This window comes from Vicia villosa, linkage group LG7, assembly GCF_029867415.1.
Source record: "Vicia villosa cultivar HV-30 ecotype Madison, WI linkage group LG7, Vvil1.0, whole genome shotgun sequence".
Classification (NCBI taxonomy): domain Eukaryota; kingdom Viridiplantae; phylum Streptophyta; class Magnoliopsida; order Fabales; family Fabaceae; genus Vicia; species Vicia villosa.
In genome coordinates, this window is record NC_081186.1 from 87,240,988 (window position 1) to 87,264,372 (window position 23,385).

Genomic DNA, 23,385 nt, shown 5'->3' on the forward strand with positions numbered 1-23,385 from the left:
TTTTTTTTAGAATACGACATTTTATATGTTATTTATCCTATTTTTAATAAATATGCATATATAGATCCGACCTATAAGGCCTCATAGACGTTTTTAATTGCTTAGGTTTGACCTAGTTAATTAATTAGGCTTTTATAAAAGTGTAAGCTTATATTGAATAGGTGAGACAATAACAGACTTAAATAGGACAGGATATAGGTCCATGCAGACTCATATGTCATGTTCTCATCCTTAATCGCAATTTCGTGCCTTCTCTAAAACATAGAGACCAAAGTTTTTTCAATAAGAACTTCTTAGTTAAATTTGGTGATTCAACAAATAAACCTGCCTAAATATACCTACTACCATAATGGAAAAGCCAAATCAAGCCAACCTTAGATTCCATGCACCTTCATTCAACTTATTAATCACAATCATTACTTCATAAACCTTATCAAAAACATTCATGACTCGCAAAGAAGATCTTTCATTCATAGATGCTTATCTTTTATCATTTGTTCACTGTGACTGTGACTTCATGATGGCAAGTTAGGATCCAAATTAGGAATACAAACCTCTCACTTTCAAAGGCTAGTAAAAATTTAACCCATACCACACAATCATAGACTATATAATTCCAAAACATGGGGACACAGTTTTGTACATTCAGCATTTTTTGGCCACATAACATAACAAGTGGACCTATTAAAAGATAGTTATATGCCAAAGCATATCATTATAAAAAACTCTAAATCATTTCAAATCTGATTCTTCTACCTTTAATTCCTCTACAGCCTTCACCACAAGTATTTTTGAGCTGAAACACTTTATCATTATCTCTAGTTACTCTCTTCAACAAAACATAAAACATGGTATATATTCACTTCATCATAGTAAGTTTCCAAACCTTATAGCTTTGTTGAAAGCTTAATGTTTTGTATTGTTTTGGATAGGTTCTTGTTGCAAGTAATGGAGAGGACAAAGGCACAGAAGATAATGCTGCAGTCGATTTTCGAGGTCGCCCTGTTGACAAAACAAAAACTGGAGGGTGGTTAGCTGCAGGACTAATCTTAGGTAATTCTTCCCAATCCATAGAAATTGTCAAGGTTGAATATCAATTTGGTTCCAACATACACATATATATCTGATTGTGTGTGTCTTTGCGTGCGCGCGCGGGTATGTAGGTACTGAACTTGCAGAAAGAATATGTGTCATGGGAATAACCATGAATTTAGTGACTTACTTGGTTGGAGATTTGCATCTTGATTCAGCTACTTCCGCTACCATTGTTACCAATTTTATGGGAACACTCAACTTGCTTGGCCTTCTTGGTGGCTTTTTAGCTGATGCAAAGCTTGGCAGATATGTTACTGTTGTCATATTTGCATCCATAGCAGCAATGGTAAATTTTTCAATCTTGGAATATTATTATTATTAATAATGCATAATCTTACTTTTTGGATTTACTAGCACACCCTTTTCTCATCTTAAGTGGAATTCACAATTACTATTAATTAAAATGACACTGATATAACAATTTTTAACTGTTTTTTGGATGAAATTTTAACTCTTTCACTTACCATTGAACTGACACCTCGAAAACCAAACCGCCACTCAAAATTCATGCAGATAACATGCAAACACTTCTCTAGCTGTCGCCATGAAGTATGAACACTGACACTGAATACAAATGTGACATGTAAACACCATTAATAATTTAAGGAAATTGCGACATTAAATATATCAGTGTCACGTGTTAGACACCAGACACGCTTACAATTCAATCTGAAGTATCTGTGTTACATAGGCAGTAACTAACTAGTTATTTTTTCTTGTGAATCATTGTCTTGCAATAGGGAGTGTGTTTATTAACTTTAGCTACAACAATTCCTAGCATGATACCACCTCCATGCAGTGAAGTAAGAAGAAAACACCACGAATGCATTCCCGCCTCAGGAAAACAGTTAGCACTTCTCTTTGCAGCACTATACACAATAGCTCTAGGCGGCGGAGGAATAAAATCCAATGTGTCTGGGTTCGGATCCGATCAATTTGACACGAGAGATCCAAAAGAAGAAAAGAATATGATATTTTTCTTCAACAGATTCTACTTTTTCATAAGTATTGGATCCTTATTCTCGGTTATTGTCTTGGTCTATGTTCAAGACAATATAGGAAGAGGTTGGGGATATGGAATTTCAGCAGGAACAATGGTGGTTGCAGTTGGTGTTTTGCTTTGTGGTACCCCATTTTATAGATTCAAGAAACCACAAGGAAGTCCTTTGTCTGTTATATGGAGAGTATTGTTCTTGGCTTGGAAAAAGAGGACTCTTCAACTACCTTCAGATCCTTGTTTACTCCATGGTTATCTTGAAGCTCAGGTTCCACATACAGATAGATTCAGGTATTTGAAATCACTCTTGTAAAGTAGTGAATAGTAGTATTAGTTAGATGAACATGATTAGAATTCTCTTCAATTATTGCTTACTAATCACTTTTAACATGATTGTGATGATTATGATTATTATTAGTTATTGGTGGTAGGAAAAGTGTTTTGCTTTTTTAGAAATCATGTTGTCTTTTCATGTTTCATTTTCAGAAAAAGACATTACTTATATTTGATTAATAATATTCTACCAAAATATCTTTAGGAATATAAAAAGATGCTTAAATATGTTCTTTCTTCTAAAGTATGGTAATTTTGGTATGAGATTCTCCACAAATATTTTGTCTTATTTGATATTACATGGTTTATCTGAAATTGTCAAGATCGAGATCTTGCATAAGATAGAGATCTTGCATAAGATCGAGAGAGGAATAATAAGATTGTAAAATATAAGATCATAATTAGGATTGGAAGATTCTATCCAAGTATTTTTTTGATATTACATGGTAGCAAGACCATAAAGCTTAAAATTTTTACAAAAATCGTAAGATACTAATAAAACTTAAAATAATACTATACATTTGATGTGTCTTTTTACACATGATTCTACTTAAAATCTCGATCGTTGGAGATGAGTGAGATCACAAAGTCGTAAGATTTTAAGATTTAGATCGAGATTTTGACAACCTTGACAATTACAGCTGTGTGAAATATTGACAACATGCAGTCCATTTCAGCTAGCTAGATTTAGACTTGAAATTTTGTTTTGACAAATATATTTTCACTGCATGGATTTTGTATGATAGGTCTCTTGACAAAGCTGCTATCTTAGAAGAGATAAACTCAAAAGATGGAAACAAAGAAAGTCCATGGTTAGTTTCAACAATGACTCAAGTTGAAGAGGTTAAAATGGTAATCAAGCTCATTCCAATTTGGTCAACATGCATCCTCTTTTGGACAGTTTACTCACAAATGAACACCTTCACCATTGAACAAGCAACATTCATGAACAGAAAAGTAGGGTCTCTAGATATCCCATCAGGATCCTTATCAGCTTTTCTCTTCATTACAATTCTACTTTTCACTTCCCTAAATGAAAAACTCACTGTACCTTTAGCAAGAAGATTCACTCACAATGTTCAAGGAGTCACTAGCCTTCAAAGAGTTGGAATTGGACTTATTTTCTCTATCATTGCAATGGCAGTTTCTGCAATTGTTGAGAAAGAAAGAAGGGATAATGCAGTAAAAAAAGACACTAAAATAAGTGCTTTTTGGCTTGTTCCTCAGTTTTTTCTAGTTGGTGCTGGAGAGGCTTTTGCTTATGTTGGACAGTTAGAGTTTTTCATAAGGGAAGCACCAGAGAGAATGAAATCTATGAGTACTGGTTTTTTTCTAACAACACTTTCAATGGGATATTTTGTGAGTAGCTTATTGGTGTCCATTGTGGACAAAGTAAGCAAGAAAAGATGGTTGAAGAGTAATCTTGATAAGGGTAGGTTAGATCACTTTTATTGGTTGCTAGCAGTGCTTGGAGTGTTGAATTTTGTATTTTTTCTTTTCTTGGCAAAGAAGCATGAGTATAAAGTTCAAAACAACAATGTTGAGACTAATGAGAGGGTTGAGAAAGAGCTTGTGGTTGTTGGAGTTGAGGGGGTGGAAGAAGCATAGAAAGTCATTTGGTTTGGACTTATGAATGTGTGCATAAAGGAAATATTGTTTCATGTTTGGTGATTTTGGGTGATTAGAAGAATATTGTTTTTAAAGAAGGTGATTGGTATGTAATATTAAGTGTTGAAAGATACATATTTAATGTGTGTTTGACTCTAAAGAAATTGAAATATATGTTGTAAAACAGATTTTAGTTAATAGTCAATTTAATGTAAAATTATTTGTCTTTGAATATGTTCACAAGAAGTTTGATTCAAATCAAGAACTTTTTAACTTTTGATTTGAATCTCTCTATATCTTGAACCATATTTTTCGAGATCTAATCTCATTAGTTAAAACTCTTGAACTTTCAATATGATATGTCCATATTTTTATATTTAATAGGCAATTTTTTGTTTTTCATTCATCTCATTTGCTATATTCATTCTCTCCCTATCCAAATCTCTCTCAACCTTCATTCAAGTTCATCCATGCTCATCAGGTGATCGAAATTCATCCATTTAAAATGGAAAATATTAGAAAGTCATAATAATCCAATAAAGTCAAGCTTTCTCACACTTCCTCGTATCCTTTAGTTCCTACTAAGAAAAGATCAAAGATTCGTGATTAGAAAGCAAAGGGAGATTCCTCTAGATCAAAAGTCCGAGTAATTATCCCTAACCCATTTGTTTATTATTCATTTGCTTCGCATCTCTGAATTTTATGTGATTGAGAACAAAGTTAGGCATCTCATTTTTTAAGATGACTACAAGCAGTATCACAAGTTATTTCTGAACAAGGACTGTACTCAGGAATACTATGTGTTATGAGCCGACCAAAGACCCAAATATCTAAGGCCCAACTCGCCTCAAATCCACTCTACTTGACCCAAAATATAAAAGTCAGTTCAAACAAGGGACAAGGTACATTCTTTGATCTCTTCTTTTCATTATACTCATCTTGAATCTTGTACTGACATATGCATTAGAGTGCTAACCTTGAAGCTCCACCCACATCGTTGTAACGAAGATCAACACCACCATTTTGAGACATCCAATTCGTCAATTACATATATTTCTTGTTCTTGAATGAATCAGTGGCACCGTCTGTGGGAATTGACTTCCTATTCCCACAATTTCCATGATTTCAGACCTAATCTACGATTTACCCATTTGTAACCTCCTCGGGTCACCAAATCAAGAACATTTCAGAATTGAACACGGAGATCTGTCACATTTGATCCAGTTCGCTATCAATTCAGGAACAAGTCATCAGATTTCTATATATATGATTTCTTCGGGAACTCCACGAAGTAAAAGAAGAAAGGTTCCTAAATCCAAATCCATAATGAAATTACCAAAAAGTGGAGGCAAGTTCCTTCAAATATAATTCCAAAGATTTACGGTTCATCTTCGATCTAACATCGCCATTGTCTTCCCCTACCGACCTGATACTTACTATGGGGATGTTGAAGATACAACAAGTTTAAAGCTAATAACTGATGTAGATATGGTATTGCCGCCTCCTATAGGTATCAAAGAATCTACGACCGGTGGATAACGCCTCCTTAAACCGAAGCTTGTTGGTCATAATGGAGCATGCTGGCCCCATTACATAATTTCCTTATCACTTAGGTCGATCGACACCTGAAGAGGAGTTGAGTTCGACACCGACCTCCTAGTATACTTCCATTTTCCGATGACTCCGGGGAAATACATCAAGAATCAAAGACGTTCAAGCAAAAATTCGGTTGAAGAGCAAGAACTTTGAACAAACTACAATCTTGGGTCGTCCGGTAAGTGAAGTAGTTTACATCGGGGCCGAAGTTCAAAAGAGGTGACTCATAAGCAATGTTCTTTGAGCACCGTTGCTCTAATCGAAGTAAATGACTACCAAATCCCCACATTCGGACCAACAAAGTAGATGGGACTCCCGAACTATGTTAGAAAGGAAACTAAGCCTCCTCTAAAGGAACTTATGGTCAGCACTCATCAGTGGCCCGCCAATTGGCATTCCCTGTCCTCGGAAAGAATACCAGATGAAGGGAGCATGTCAATCTACTTTCGTAAGAGTTAGGGAAAAAAATTCATAAGGTGTTTCACCTTTTTCCTATAATACTCTTGACCACAAGAGACCCGACCATGACCCCAGAGACAGACTAAAACGGTGGTATAATTGAAGGTTTACTTATATAATACTCTTGTCTCAGTGTAAAAAATTTACTTCATTATGAATGAAAATACTTGTCTTTTATTTTTAGTTCCTATTGCACTCTTTTATGTCAACCTCTCTTTAGAACTCTAAAGGCGAGGAGATAAAGATTACACGCATTCATACGTAGACAAAGACTACACAACCTGATACAAATTATACGCATTTATGTGTATCTGATACGAATTAAATGCATTTATCGCATGATAACGTACCCGATACATACTAAACACATTTTTGTGCGTATGTGTTTCGCCGTATCTTATGCAAACTAAAAGTATTTATGTGTAGTTGGTGCAACCCCCCATCTTCGTAGTTTGCTAATTCAAGGGTGTATGCGGGGGAGCTCAGTGACGTCCATCTTGATCCATGCCAAGCATCGGGGGCAAGAACAGGGATCCTACCCTTGCTTAAGGAATGTTCCTCTGTGATGTGGAGCATAGTACAATGATACAGTTGCATTTCATTATCCTCGCCGACTATTAGCCTATAGAGGAAAACACAATTAGCACACTTAATACAACAAACATAAATAAAAGAAAACAATGCAGCAACTAAGAATGGTAGCAAATTTCGTTCAAAGCGCTCGACTGCAAATCGCGAAAACCATGCCCAGGAAAGTGCAAAGAGCATATTGAGTAAGTTGTTACAAAAAGATACCTTATTTTCTACTAATGGTAAGAATTCAGGGTTCTCACACCCTAAGCAGTCTTTTATTTGTTGCATGTTGACTAGATAGACAATTGGATGCTTACGTTGACCTAATTAATTCTAGTGTGTATTTTTTATGTTTAACAGTCAATTAAAATAGGCCAAGTTCCAATTTGTGAAGGAGGAAAAGAATTTGTATCCTCTTTCACACCTAGAAATCCCAAAATTGAAGACATCGTCTTCTTTTTTGTTTCATCTTCCTTCCTATCACACCATTTCCTAGAAATCAAACCATCTTCTTCTTTGTTTCACCATGCGCAAAAACCACATATCACAAATTCCTCTTCTCTTCGATAGTCACCACATATTTTCTTGTGATTTATCCTTCCCCTTTCCTAGAAACTTTAATTGTGTCTACTGCATCCAAAATAATACGAACAAAGTTAGTAATCATGTATTGGGCTTCTATAGAAAAAAACTTATCTGTTTTGTTATATGATTGTCATGCTCGTATGGTGTCCTACTATTGCAATAATATGCATAACAAAGAAAATATTTTTTTAGAGATTCCCCTTTTGAAATGGCTTTAGGCCTTATTCCAAACTATCACTCTCATGTTTCCACCAAAGTTTCACACCGTCTTCTTAAAACATCAAGTTCATTTCCTTAATTATATCACAAGCTTCAAAATATGGCCAGATGTCTGAATTTTGACAATTAAATGCATATACCACACTACCTTCTGACTTAGGATCTTTGACAAAACAACCCTTAGTGTAGAATACAATCTTATGACTGTCATGTTAGATATCTAATCAAAAAGACAGTAAAATTTTATGAAAAAACTATACACACACAAGTATTAGCATGTAGAACAATTTTAACGACATGTGAGACCAACTTAAACTGCAAAAAAGAGTATTTTATGCTTTGTAATGCTTCAAAAAATCCTCCGTCTCATAATAAGTGTCTTATTTGAGCTTTGCGCGGTTTTTAAGAAAATGATTAGATGTGTTGGTTTTAATGAAAAAATTAGTATCATTTACTAAAGTACCCTTATTTATTATAGGTAGTGGAGTAAGCGAAAAACGTGAAAGTTAATATATAGGGGTATAGTAATGGAAAAAAATAATAAATGTTACATTGGTATTCTAAAGAGACATTTATTTTGAGACAAAGAAAAGAAAAAGTGCAAATGAGACACTTATTATGAGACGGAAGGAGTAGCTTTTAATAGCCTCAACAACTTAAGGAACCACCACTTTCTACTTAAAACTTCAATGGGATCACAAACTAGGGGTGACAAACAAGCATTCTTACCCCATTTAGAAATGTCCCGCAAAAGCCAACAAAAAATAGGCACATGCCTAAAACTTTTGTTTGCCCCGGAAAAAAAAAAGAAGAGGGTGGAAATTAGGGGCCCACAGACACTGCACCTTTATAGGCTTAAATTGAAAAAAAATACATTAATTAATGCGCTAGCAAAAGCGCGCAAAAGAAGGGACAATTAGGCGGGCAATAATTAGATGGACACGTTTCGAATATGCGTAAATTTCAACAAAATTTAAGATTTTAGCGTTCAATACGTTGAAGGTTCTACCTTAAAATAAATTTTGGTGTTTGTGGTGATAGTTGCTTCTAGCTTCAAGAGGAATGGAAATCAAGGTTATGGGATGAAAACGATTTGGAGGAAGAAGTTTGTTACACTAACTTATTTTATATTTCCATTTTCCATATTTTAATTAACGGTTAAAATAATAAAATACAAGTTAGATTTCCATTTTTATAATTTCATTAACTGTTAAAATAATAAAATACAAGTCAGAGTTGATAACATTCAAGTGTCTTTCGAGTCTAACAACTACAAAAAAAAAAAAAGTATCCCTCTACATTGACTTCCGTTAACGAAAGTTAATCTTAAAGAATAAAAAGTAAAGTGAAAAACTTTAAAGGAAATAAATATATTCAGAAAGATTAAACAAAATTTAAAATATTTATTAGAACAATACACATTAAACTCTAGAGCAATCCTAATATCCTATTAGTCAAAACTCAAAATATTCATAACTCCTAAACGCCCTAGACTATGATCACTGCATTCATAACTCCTAAACACCCTAGACTTATCACCACATACTGCTCCCAAAATCTAACCCCAATACTACTTTTAGAACATTAATCATGCATAAATAAGTTATTGTTGAACCAGTCAAAGGAACACTAGAATGTGATAGTCACACGCTTGGTCACCTTATTTACTACAAGAGCAACGAATCAAACAGAATCCACAAAGATTACAAACCTTTTGTTCCAAGAACATAAAAGTGCTGTTTCAGAATAGTCCTTCATTGATGACATTAAATCATGTATACCTTGCTTGTACAAGCATGTGGCCCATAAGGTTTTACCGTTGCCAAAAAATAACACACGAGTTCAATTCAACCATAGGTCCACAAACACCAAAATATACACCTAAACTGCATGTTATAACTAGACCTGTTTTATTGTAGCTAAAATTAGATAAATATATAACCTAAAGAATACAAACACCATTTATGACTAGCAATGCATTTATCAACGTTACTCATAAAATTTGTGATGCATGTGAACAAAATAACTACATTATAAAATGGTTGAAAAATGTCTATTTTACATTGGTCAAAATATATACAATACCATGCCATCAATTTCTGCAATTTTAGATAAGTCTACAATTTATCTATATAATGCAAGGCCATAAACCTAGTATTTCTACAAGTCCCATGGCTAATCAAGTTTTTTAAATTCATTGATGCAAATAAAAAATGGTATGGTGGATAATAATTTAATGAATATAAAGATAAAGAACTTACCATTAGAAATAAATAATTTAATAAACTTAAGATTAACTTAAAAATAAATAATATTAAAAAGAGAATTGCTATTTGTACACCAAATAATGACACTGCACCGTATAAAACTACTACTTTATAATTTTTTAATATTTTAATTAGAGTTAAAAGGTAGTGCACTGACAGTGTAAAATTATTTTACACTGTCATCCAATAGAAAAACATAAATGTGCCATGTCATTAAGTTTTTTTTAAATAAAAAAATGGTTTATTTGGATACATGGGTGATGATTGGTTGACAGTGTAAAAATATTTTACACCGTCGGTGCATCACCCCTTTTCTCTTTTAATTATACCTCAAAATTTGGGTTTGTACACAATTTAAAAATACCACTCACATGAATATACGGTGTAGAATATAAGTGTAAAAATCTAGTGTCATCATATCATTGCTCTTTTAAAAAATGGCATGGTGGAAAATAATTGAATACTAGTATTATTTAGAAAACATCTGATATAATCAAATCTAAAAATAAACTTAACTATTTTTAGTAGATTTTGCTAAAGCTTTTTCTTAATATAACATTAACATTAACTAAAAACAGTAATAATAGTTCAATTTTAGATTTTTTTTGAAAAGTCCACATTACATGGACTCTATTATTTCCAACAGAATTCTAATGTATGAATATGAAAACATTATATTAAGCAAAATAATATCACATACAAATACAAACATTACACAAATATTGCACTAGTTAGAATAATTAATAGCATATATGTAGATTCAAGTTCACTCTAATAGATGTAGTTCAAGGATAGCATGGATTTTTCACCCTCCATTTTCAACAGTTTAAAGTAAAATAGCATACATTATAATTAATATATATAGTACCTTCAAAACCTAGGTAACTTATAACTTATATATAGATAGGGTTTTGGATGAGTTGAGATCTAAAGAAGCATAGGCATGGCATCCATGGGAAATGGTTTGCACATTACATTTTCCATGTAGTAGTTTGTGGCATCCATCACAGCAAATTGCATATCCTCAGAAGGTTTCCAGTGACGTTTTCTCTGATTGATGAACCAGTTGTTGATCTGTTTCAAATCTAGCCCTGTCGATTCTGCAAGTGCTTGTTTTTGAGATTCCTACATGTAGATAGAATAAGGTTTCAATATTCAAATATCATCAAGTTCATTTCAGATACATTGAGATGCATGGTACATGGTATCTTTAAGAAATGAAAATGTAGATCATAGTTACCGATGGATATGGCCATTTGTAATGCCGGTTCCACCAATCGAGTAGTTGTTGACGAGCTTCCTTTGGTAACTTTCCATTCTTTTTCTTCTTCAGGAACTCTTTCTTGAGACTGCCGAGATATCCACTATACTTGCGCAACAGCTGCACTTTTAATTCCTGATCTTCGCCTTGAGTATCGAAGTTGTTTTCATGAACATCAATCTCATTCATAGAAGGTGGTTCACTTTGGCCTATCAAATTGCCACAACACAAAAATTGAATATAACTATTAGTGAATCAAATTAATGGAAAATTCTTGGATAGACCAACGGTAAGAAATTGTTTTACACAATCAATCACAAATTTTTTAATTAATTAAAAAATAAATACAAATTTGTCTCTCTCCTTCATTATTACAACCATCTCATGAATCCATTAAAAATGAAATTAAAATTTAAATAAATTTAAAATTTTCTCTCTTCTTATTGGATGTTTCTATAAATATGGATTTAGGTGGGTTTCCATGCAGGAATTCCTCCAAATTAATAACTATCAAGGCAAAATATGTACTAACCATGAAATTGCTAGTAGCCATGGATTGCAAATTGAAGTTTATAAGAAAGGCAATACCTAAAGAATGATAATGGAGATCCTCATTACTTTGAAAACTTGTTCATTTATATCTTTCATTCACTCTAAAACTAACTCTATTCATTTCTCAAATCATTACCATATATACTACATACTCGTGCATTCGCACGGATATTTAACTAGTTGTGTTAGTGATGAAGGATAATATAACCTAAACATGTAGATATCTGTGCAAATGAATCTTTAACCTTAGGTTTGAGAATCAAATTGCAAATGACAAGCCAGTGTTCTTTTTAGTAACAAAGTTAAAATTAAAGGACAATTATAAAGTGAACCATATTCCTTAAACCTAAATGAAGAGAGGATTTTAAAGAAGGACTAAAACCTTACAAGAAATGACATTGACAGACACCACACACACTAGATCACTAGATCTGTGTGAAACAAATTAAACAAAAAGATCGTGTTATTCAGAAGTACCTATTTTGAATTAGTTTTATAGATTAAACATACCAGTTTATTTTTCCCTATTTTTGCACCAGAGGTGTGGTTATCATTATTTTACTAATAAATATTAATATTAATATTTAATACTCAATATTGTTAAGCTTAATTAGAAGGGCAATAGTACTCATGAAGTTCATAAAACATAAGAGTAATCACCAAAGTCAGTTGAAACAGCGAGAGCCTTAAGCTGAGACTCAATTCTTGAGAGGAAAAGCATGGCTTCTTTGAAAGGTTTAGTGAGTTCTTGCTCATACTTGATAAGCATCTCACAATATGCTTCCATGAACTGATCCAAACCTGGATCTTCACCTATACAAGAACTACTTCCTGTCCTTCCTGAAGAGCCATTCAACATTTCACATTTAGCACATGATTCTTCTAAGCTAGCCACCACTTCAGGTGGTGCTCCAACCTGCAAAATCACACACACAAACACCATTGGAAAAACAACAAAAACAAGATAATATAAAAATAATATTTAAATCTCAAGTTATAAAAGTGTGCATGATCATGTATATCGAGTTGTATTATATGTATGCATCAGTGTTTTCAACAGCAGATCACAGAAAACAGCTGTTAGATCAAATTCCACTACTCAATACTTGTATAACACAAGAAAAGTTTAAAGTGAATATATAGATTTACTATGAGGGTTTGAAGTTGAAGATAACCTTCAAGCAATTGAGGTAAGAGGACAAGAGACGAGGAAAGAGAGGATGAGCCATGATCTTATCTCTAACAACAACACTTGTAGAAGTGTTATTGTTATTGTTGTTCAGGTGAGTAAAGTTATGATGCTGATGATCTTGAACACCAGAAGAGTTGTTATTGTTGAAAGGAAAAGAAAGAAACTTCCTATTACTAGTTTCCATATTGTTCATCATATGATGATGATGGTGATCCATAGAAGAAATCTCACTGCAACTGTTTCCTCCAAACCCTAACATAGTTACAAAACAAAGTTATCCTCAAAATTGTTACAACTTACAACCCTAAAAGAAAAAAGTTGTTTTTCTCTCTTTATCTATAGAAAGTAAATTTATATTATATATTATATAGTAATAAAGATAAGGATATAATAATACCTGTTTTGCTTAGTCCCCAGAGTTTACTGTTTGGTAAAAAGAAAACTGCAAATAATAGTCATCCAGAGAGAGTACTCCCGGAAATGAAGCTGAGTAGTGAAAATATTTTTATTAGAAAGAAAAGAAAAGGAAAAAGAAAGAAACAGTGAGTCAGAAGAATAGGGATTTTTGGGGTTCTTGGACAGTATAGTCTTCTGAAAAAGGTGGAATCAGATTCATGGTTTGCAAAAAATGTTGTTGGTGGTTTTTTCACAAGAGAAAGAGAAGGATGATGAATACTCCTACAGTGAGTAGTAGTGTTAGAGTGTTAATTGCAGGTGGAGACAGAGAGAGGGTTGATGGGTGCAGAGTTAACGTGTGTGTCTGTAAGAGTTAACTGAGAGTTTTCCTTCCCAATGAAATTAATGAATGAATCTTGATTCATTGGTATACGCATTTCTACTGATCATTCTACTGTTTCTGTACTGCTAACACTATTTGTTGCCTATACTATCTAACCCCTACCTCCTGCTGCTGCCTTCACATACTATAAATTTATATATCTTCATAAATCATTTTTCTTTTAAATATAAATGGATTATTTAAACATCAAAATAATTTCATAAAGTCAAATTAAATAAAAAGAAAAGTCAAATTAAATAAAAAGGGAAAAGATCAAGTGCAGGCAATATGCGATTTCCGGTTGGGGGTTTTCCGGTGGTCCCACGGTGATCTACGGCGAGCGCTTTCTTCTCTGTGAACGGCGGTTTCTGAAGGCTACTAGAGCGGTGTCGCGAATCCTATCATCTTCGGTTTAAATTTCTGGCTTTAGGGCTCAGGGACCTTGGTGAGAAGATTCAATTGATACTGTTTTAGGGTTTCAGGGACCAACGTTGTATAAGCGCTCTGAAGACCATCTTTTTTTCTTCTTCTTCTCGATTTGTGACCTATTTGTGTCTGTGGGTTGTTCCACTCTTGGAACGGTGTCTTCTTTGTTCGGTGTCAGGGGCTCCCGTTGGTGGTTCTTTTGATTTAGGTTAAACCACGACTGTTCTTCGGTGGTGTCTGGTGTGATTATTTCGGGAATGTATCGTAGATCTGTTCAGCAAGACGATGGGTGGAAGCAGGTATCGCGGTTCCGTCAAACAGCTAGAACTTCCTCTAGGTGGGATGTCTTCCCGTTGGGGGGAAGTTCCAGCAATCGTCCTGTGTTATCTAAAGTGGTGACTTCCTTCTACGTCTCCGAATTCCCAGAAATCTCCTCAGCGAAGGATTTATTTGAGCTATTCGGGTGTATAGGGAGTGTGGTTGAGGTGGCTATATCGCCTAGAAGAAACAGTTTTGGCAAGAGGTTTGGTTTCGCAAGGTTCGTGGAGGTCGAAGATGGACGAATGCTCGCGGTCAAACTAGACAACGTTGTCATTGGGGAGAAGAAGCTTCACGTTAATCTGCCACGGTTTGAGAGGAAGCGGGGAGGTTTCTCAAGAAATCCTGTGAAACCTTTTTTCCCGCACAGAGGAGGAAATTTCAACAGAGGGGGGTATGTGAAACCGTTAGATCACTCCTTTGTCAATGTTGTTAAGGGCATTCCAAATAACAATAAGTTGAAAGGTGGGGAGGGCAATCCGGTTAAGGAACTTCTCTTTAATTCTTCGGAGGATATAAAAAACAGACTAGACAAAGCGTATGTTGGGAAAGTGTCGGTGCCGGGAACAGCGTACAATATTCAAACTTATATGGAGATGGAAGGGGTATTTGCGGTCAAAGTTTCTCCGATGGGTGGTAATGTTTGCCTTCTCGAAGAATCGGAGGAAGGATTCATTCAGGATTTGGTCGGTGAGGGGCAGGATTGGTGGAAGAATTGGTTTTGTGATGTCAAGAAGTGGGAGGCGGGTATGATCGAGGAACACAGAGAAGTGTGGCTGAGAATCTACGGCATACCGGTGCACGCTTGGAACGCGAAGTTCTTTGTCTCTTTGGCTGAATCGTTGGGAACCTTCGTTTGTATTGATGAGAGGACGTCTAAAGGTCTCAACTTTGACGTAGCCAGGATTTTGGTCAAAGTCCAACTGTCGTTTTTGGCCCCTCAATCGCTTACGGTAATTATCGATGGTAAGCGGTTCTGTTTAACTATCAGGGAGGACCGGTGGGGTCTGCCTTTCGTCGCTGCAGCCAATGATAAAGCTCCATCTACTTATGTTTCTTCCTCTGATTCGGAGGATCGTCTCTATGGTGATGAGAATTTTCAGAATGATTTTTTGTCGGCTGACGGTTCGGAGGAGAGTATTTCTCAATTCTCAACCAGGGTGCCTAGTGAGGTTGCTGTGAGTAATGTTAAAGACATAAGAGACGCTGTTCCGAGAGTTAACAAGGCTGCTGCGAGACAAGGTGGAAGCTTCGAAGGTGGTATGGAAAGAACAGTATCGGGGGAGTTTGATGATGCTGTGCTGAAGGCACGCCAGGCTCGTGACATTCCCAACAGTACCGCTGCAAGCAATTTTGCTGCTTCGAACACCGCTGCTCCGTCCCAGCTCTCTGAACCGAAGACTGTGTGTTCTGGAACAGATTTAATTCACAGCAAGGAGGTTAGCTGTTCTCCCAGCAAGGTTTTATGTTCTTTGGCCAAGGATGAGGTAATGGCTAAAATCAATTTTAAGAAAAAGCTGAGACTGAAATTGATTAACGAGAGGGTAGGGAGGAAGAAAAACAGGAAGGGTATTAAGGAGGGGGCTGTTTCGGAGGTTAGTGGAGCTTTTATTAATGGTCCTATTTTGAATCCTATTAATATCTCGGAGGGGACAACGAATTTGGTGGTAAATGGTGATAATTCTATTTGTTACGGGGAACAAATTGAAGAATCGGATATTGGGAGAAATAATGAGAGACAATGGAAGTTAATGGAGGTAGACATTGGGGGCAAACTGTGTTCGGCTATTGTTGCTCTTGGGGTGGTGGACTCGAAGGGGAGGGAAAATCTTTTGACTAAGATAATTTCTTTGGAGAGAGGGGAGACAAGGAAGGAGAACAAAGAAGGTGAACAATGATTATAGGCTCCTTGAATATTAGGGGGGGAGCGAATGCGCTCAAAAGAAGGAGGATTGGAGCTTTAATCAAAAAAGGTAATGCGGATGTTTTTTTTATTCAAGAAACTAAGATTGTAAACATGGAGGGAGGTTTGGCCAAGTCTTTTTGGTACCATCCGGAAGTGGATTTTTCTTTTTCCAATTCGGTTGGTAGATCGGGTGGTTTGATCATTTTGTGGAATAAAAAAGTGGAGGTCATTAATAGTTTTAGAGGAGAAGGTTATTTAGGAATAAAAGCTTGTTGGGAGAATAAGTTTTATTACTTATTTAACGTTTACTCTTCTTGTCTTGTGAACAAAAAGATTGAGTTATGGAAGAAATTACTTGAGCTAAAGGAGGATTACAAGGACGGGGATTGGATCATTGGAGGGGATTTCAATGCGATAACAAATCATAGAGAAAGGAAAGGCCGCGGGTTGCATGTGAATAAAAGAGAGATGGAGCTTTTTTCGGATTTCATTGAGAAAAGCAACTTGGTGGACTTACCTTGCAAAGGGAAGAAATTCACTTGGTTTAGCGGCGATGGAAAGGCGATGAGTAGAATTGATCGTTTCATTGTTTCCAACGATGTAGTGTCTAGATGGAAGGTTATGGGTCAACTCATCGGGGATAGGGATATTTCGGATCATTGCCCAATTTGGATCATAAAGGACCATAAGAATTGGGGTCCTAAGCCTTTTAAATTCAATAATGAATGGTTTAGTGATGATTCCTTAATTCCTTTTGTGGAGAAAGAATGGAAAAGCATTAAGGTGGAGGGCCGTGGAGATTATGTGTTAAAAGAAAAGCTCAAGTTATTAAAAGAGAAATTGAAAGCTTGGAATAAAGATGTGTTTGGTAGAATTGATTTGGATATGGAGGATGGGGTTAATAAGTTGAATGTGGCCGATGAGGTTTTGGCTTCCGATGATGTTTTTGACTTTGATAGTATTATGGTGGGAAGGAAGGAAGCTTGTTGTAATTTTTGGAAGAATTTGCGGATAAAAGAAAATATGTTACTCCAAAAGTCGAGATTGAGTTGGATTAGAGAGGGAGATTCCAATAGTAAATTTTTCCACAAGATGTTGAAACAAAGAAGAACTATCAATCATATCGGTCCTATTATTTCTTCGGGTGGTGTGGTGGAATCGGTGGATGATGTTAGGGAAACGGTTTTCAAGCATTTTGAGGAGAAATTTGTCGAACCGGAGTTTTCTAGACCTTTCTTAGAGGGAATTCCTTTCAAAACTCTAAGTAAGGAAGAGGCGGATTGTTTGGAGAAACCTTTTCTTCATGATGAGATTAAAGAGGCGGTTTGGGAGTGTGGAGGAGACAAAAGCCCGGGTCCGGACGGGTATTCTTTTCTCTTTTTTAAAAGATGTTGGTTCTTTTTAAAAGAAGACTTTCTTAATTTTTTCGACTACTTTTTTTGGAGGGAATAATTTGTCTAAGGCTATCACTTCTTCCTTTTTAACGCTTATCCCTAAGAAACACAATCCTTTGGGTTTGGATGATTATAGGCCTATTTGCTTGGTGGGGTGTATTTATAAAGTGGCGGCTAAGCTTTTGGCGGGGAGACTCAAAAAGGTGTTGAATTCTATTATTTCCCCTAGACAAACCGCTTTTGTTCCCGGTAGACTTTTGCTCGACGGGGTGCTTGTGGCGAATGAGGTGGTTGATTATGCGAAGAAGGAAGGAGTTAAGTGTTCTCTTTTCAAAGTCGACTTCGAAAAGGCCTATGATAAGGTGAGTTGGTCTTTTCTTCGGTTCATGTTCAAAGTTATGGGTTTTGGAAATAGATGGAGGAAATGGATGGACCTATTGGTGTTTAAAAGTGACATGTCGGTGTTGGTGAATGGGAGTCCTTCGAGAGAGTTTGGTGTGTTTAGAGGGTTGAGACAAGGAGACCCTGTCTCCCCTTTCCTCTTTGTTTTGGTTGCGGAAGCGCTCACGGCGCTAGTAAGTAAATCTATAGATTTAAATGAATATCAAAGGTTTGTTATCAAAGGAAATAGTAGGGTGGATATCCTACAATTTGCGGATGACACTTTATTGGTGGGTGATGGTAGTTGGAAGCATATTCGAGCTATTAAGGTAGTTCTTAGAGCCTTTGAACTTGTTTCGGGTCTTGGGATTAATTATCATAAGAGTAAGTTAATTGGCATTAATCTTAGTCCTCACTTCTTGGAAGCGGCATCTCACTTCTTAGCTTGTAAGGTGGAGGATAGCAAGTTTAATTTCCTTGGAATTCCGATTGGGTCGAATCCAAGGGTGGAATCTACTTGGGAACCGCTCTTAATCAAGACTAAAGCTAGATTGGATGGTTGGACTAATCGATTCTTGAATTTAGGCGGTAGAATCACTCTCTTGAAATCGGTGCTTACCCCCCTCACCATTTTCACTATGTCTTTTTATAGAATGCCGGCGAAGGTGGTGAAGAAATTTAATAGCTTGCAAAGTAAATTTCTTTGGGGAGGTTTAGAGGAGAAAAAAAAAATCCACTGGGTGCGGTGGAAAGATGTTTGTATGCCCATGGACAAAGGCGGACTTGGAATAAAGGACATTGCTTTATTCAATATTTCTCTCCTCAACAAATGGAGGTGGCGTATTCTTCAAGGTCGGAGTTCTCTTTGGATGGATGTATTGAAAGGCCGTTACGGTGATTTATCTTCCACTTTATTGATCAATAGTAAGGTTAGTAATCCTCCTTCATTTCTCCGAAATTTTTTCTCATCTTCTTCTACTCCTTCTTCTTCTATTTGGTGGAGGGATTTGGTTAAAATTAATTCTTTGTGTCATTCGGATCCGATGGTTGACAAGGTTAAGTTTAATGTGCATAACGGGTTCCACACTCCGTTTTGGGAAACCGCTTGGCTAGAAGGGATTTCTTTGAAAGAAGAATTTCCGAATTTATACTTAAACTCCACTTTGAAGGGTGTATCGGTGGCGGTTATGGGGGGGTGGTTGCAAGATTCGTGGTGTTGGGGTGATTTTGGTTTAAGGTTGGAAAACAATGTGGTAGAAGCGGAGTTGGTTAGGTTGAGGGAGCGGGTGGAAATTTTTAACGGGTGGAGACATGGGTGTGATTCCGTTACATGGACCGAAGGTTCGTCTTCGGACTTTTCGGTTTCTTCTTGCTATAATTTTTACTTGAAGTTTCAAATCCCGTACGGTCCTCCAAATGTTAATGATGGAGCTTTTGGTATTTTGTGGAAAGCGGAAGTTCCGTTCAAAATCAAGGCTTTTTGTTGGAGACTTTTCCTCGATAGGCTCCCAATGATTGACGGTTTGGGTAGTAGAGGTATACATTTTCCCGTGGATGATACTTTTTGCGTGTTGTGTGGTAAAGTCCCGGAAAATAGAGATCATTTCTTTTTTGGTTGTTTGGTGGGTACAAAGATATGGAATGAAATAGCTTATTGGATTGGTAAAGAGGGAATTTTGGAAAATAAGTGTTTACCGCATTTTATGGAGTGGCACATGTTTTTCCGCTCTTGTAGGATTAGAGATAGTAAATTGGATGTCGTGTGGCTTGCCACCGTTTGGTCTTTTTGGTTAATTAGGAATGGAGTTCGCTTTAGGAAGGAAGCTTGGAGCGTAAACAATACCGTTTGGAACATTAAGTTATTGGTTTGGAAATGGTCTTTTTGTGGAGAGATTACTCATCCCAACTATTCTTTTTACGATTTTAGTAAGGATCCGCTCCTTTTTCTTTCGTAGGGGTATTTGGTGTGTAATTTTTCTTTTTGTCGGCCTTTCCCGACCTCTCTTTGTAATCGGGTTGGAGAACCCTTAGTTCTCCGTTTAATATTATTTCTTGATTACAAAAAAAAAAAAAATTAAATAAAAAGGAAAAAATAAGAAGGATGAGACATAAAATATGAGACATCAAGCTGCTACATATCCCTCAAAGAAAACTTTCAAAAATACAAATTTACAAGTGAATTTAATCAAGTGTTATAATAAAAAAAATGTTTATATTGACTAATCTCTCTTATAATTTTTTTTAAAATGTGATATTTTGAATCTAAAGCTCACAAGTAGGAGTCGAAATAGGCTGGGCCGAGTTAGGCTGGTCTATAAAAAAACAAAAATTTAAGTCTGGCTTATACTAGTAGTCTGTTGTAGACTTATTTTTAGACTTGAGTCTAGCCTTTTCGAATTTTCTTTTAAATTTTTATTTGTGTTACACTTATTCTAATTATAAATAAGAGTGACAAACGAGCATACTCGTCCTGTTTAAGTCCTCGCACACATACACACACATATATATATATATATACATATATATATATATATATATATATATATATATATATATATATATATATATATATATATATATATATATATATATATATATATACATATATATATATATATATACATATATATATATATATATATATATATATATATATATATATATACATATATACATATATACATATATACATATATACATATATATATATATATATACATATATATATATATATATACATATATATACATATATATATATATATATATATATATATATATATATATATATATATATATATATATATATATATAATAGGTATGTTGGTGATGCATGGTGTTTTAGTCGGTAATACAATTTCATTCCACCTCATGAATCTCTCACACACTATTTATTTGCGTTTCCAAAAATACAATCTCTTTTCGGAGGCGTATCTTTGTAAACACCTTTTTTTATTTTACGTTAATTTATTTCATAGAAGCATCTATGAAAGTGGAGAAAAAAATGAAATTTCATCATGTACCTAAGAATATTATGGATGGATATCCTCGTAATTTTAATAAAATTAGAGTATCTCTCATTTTCATGTCATCCTCTTAATATTATATTTTAGTAAAAGTAATAATCATCTAAAAACACTTTTATTTAGTTTAAATTTTTAATTTTTTCAAATTAGGTAAACATTTATTCAAGATGTATAAAGTTTTCTTATATGCTATTCCAATATTTTTTAGTGAACTACATAATTACACCTATCAGTCATTTAGTATAACACTACACTTTTGTAGGCAGTTTTGATAGGAAGCATATAGCAAAACATAGTGGCTTAAAATTGGATTTTTTTACCTATCTGCCCCAATAATGAAAAGATAATACCAACATGCCATGAAATGAAAAAAAAATACTCAAATGCCACACTTTTAGTTCACGTCCGTCCAGGGGTTGGCCGGACCGGTGAAGATTTTTTTTTCCCAGTTAGGGTCCGTCCAGGGGTTGGCCGGACTCTAACTGGACCTTTTTTTTTTGTTTTTTTTTTTATTTTTTTTTATTTTAATTGATTTAAATCATTTTAAAAAAAAAAACGAAAAAAAAAGGGCCAGTTAGAGTCCGGCCAACCCCTGGCCGGACCCCAACTGGGGAAAAAAAATCTTCACCGGTCCGGCCAACCCCTGGACGGACGTGAACTAAAAGTGTGGCATTTTAGTGTTTTAATTTTAACATGGGGCATATTGGTATTATTATTTTAGAATAGTGGCAGGTAGGTAAAAAAATCTTAAAATTGTCCCACTTTGTTGTGTTGTTGGCATTCAATTATCTTCTCTGTTCTTAGTTTTGTAATGGCATTAGTCTTTGCGTTGGTTGTGATTGAAAGGAATCAAACATCAACCGTCCATCAACACCTATCTCCCATGTGATGTTCTCTCAGTGACATGAGATCTTTATCACTTACTTTTGCTTTTATTTATTTCTATACCAAAATACATAATTATTTTAAGATATTATTTGTTAGTAGCATGGTTTAAATAATGCTAAGCTTAAAATTAGAGTGAAGTAATTGTGTAATTGATGGGTTGGTGATGAAAGCAACACGACAGCGTTTTGTAAATAGGAATCCATGCAAAGAGACATACCCTATGTCAGAAGGGGTCATGTCAAAATCTAATCAAATAGTGGAAAAGTGGGTTGTAGTAAGAGATAAAGAGAGCAAAAGAAGCTCAATATTACATAGATGTTGCCCTCTTTGTGGGACACTTCCTTTCAAATTCTTACTATTGCGTTTGTAAGCCGTACCCTACACGAATCATTGACCATTTGACGCTTTGTGTTGCTTTTTTCTTTTACAAGAAACCACCCAGTGTTATGTTATGTTATCATGATAGGAAATATTTATTTGAATTTTTTTATGTATGTTGCACGAGAGATTCTTATTTTTAATAAGTATAGCTGTCAATAGGGGTGGAAATAGGCTGGGCCGAGCTAGGCTTTGCCAAGCCTAGGCCTGGCCTGGCAAAAAATATCGAAGCCTAAGCTTGGCCTGTGGCCTGTCGTAGGCTTAGTTTTAGGCCTGAGCCTGGCCTTTTCGAAGGCCTGGTTAGCCTGTTAGCCTACATAAAAGCCTATTTGTTTTGACATACTAACTAAAATAATATTTGAATAGACTAACTAACTAAAATACCAAGAGACAAAAATTTATTTTAATTGACTTATTTGAACTTACCTATTAGCATAAGTTCAGGGAGACTATTTGTTTAAGATAACTTATGAAAACAATGTTCATCAGGTATTTTCATCTTATTTTCACAAGTTCTTTAAGATAACCAAGTTTTATTTATGTATTTTAATTCAAAGTACAAAACATAATATAATGATAATAAAAAAATTATTCATATTTATTTAAATAGGCCGGCCTGATAGGCTTAAAAGGCTTTTTTTTAGGCCTGAGGCCTAGCCTTTTTAACTAAATAGGCTTATAAAAAAGCCTAGGCCTTTTCTATTTATAAAAAATATGTGGCCTAGCCTAAGCCTTTATAGGCCAGCCTGTAGGCCCCTGTTATCGGCCTGGCCTATTTCCACCCCTAGCTGTCAATTGATAAGACTTTGAAATTGAACCATAACTCCTACTAGTAAAAAGTTTACAATTTTATTATGATCGTTTATACAACTTAATTTAATAGTTATATTGGATAATATAATAAATTTATTTCCATGAATACATGTTGAGTAAGTGTTTATTTTATATTCTGTTAATTGTTATAATTAGTTGAACGATTAAAAAAAATAGTTGGTCTAAATTATTCTGGAAATAATAATAAATGTTAGAATTGTAGTTTTTTTTATCATGGACATTTTTTTATTTCTTTATCTTTTATGGTAGAAATATTTTTTAAAACTTTAAGTGATGAATAGAAAAATATCATTAAGATTTGAAAATATTGTTGTGGGTGG

General features: G+C 34.9%; 2 protein-coding genes across 3 annotated transcripts; one reads left to right on the forward strand and one right to left on the reverse strand.

Annotated features, from left to right (window-relative positions):
* The first annotated feature begins 700 nt into the window (after nt 1-700).
* Nucleotides 701-4,246, forward strand: LOC131621103 (protein NRT1/ PTR FAMILY 6.4-like). The gene is made up of 5 exons (XM_058892318.1): nt 701-851; nt 933-1,053; nt 1,164-1,381; nt 1,836-2,383; nt 3,172-4,246. Exons 1-5 carry the CDS (start codon nt 849-851, stop codon nt 4,031-4,033), a joined length of 1,752 nt encoding a protein of 583 aa, XP_058748301.1. The 5' UTR covers nt 701-848; the 3' UTR covers nt 4,034-4,246.
* A 6,193-nt stretch (nt 4,247-10,439) lies between these two features.
* LOC131617715 (homeobox protein SBH1-like) lies at nt 10,440-13,624 on the reverse strand. 2 transcript variants are annotated; one of them, XM_058888977.1, is made up of 5 exons: nt 13,135-13,624; nt 12,721-12,989; nt 12,206-12,461; nt 10,973-11,202; nt 10,440-10,857 (listed from the first exon to the last, which is right to left on the reverse strand). In XM_058888977.1, exons 2-5 carry the CDS (start codon nt 12,952-12,954, stop codon nt 10,660-10,662), a joined length of 918 nt encoding a protein of 305 aa, XP_058744960.1. In that variant the 5' UTR covers nt 12,955-12,989; nt 13,135-13,624; the 3' UTR covers nt 10,440-10,659. The 2 variants fall into 2 exon arrangements, with proteins under 2 accessions (XP_058744960.1, XP_058744959.1); XM_058888976.1 differs by lacking the exon at nt 13,135-13,624 and having other exon boundaries at nt 12,721-13,027.
* Nucleotides 13,625-23,385: the final 9,761 nt, after the last annotated feature.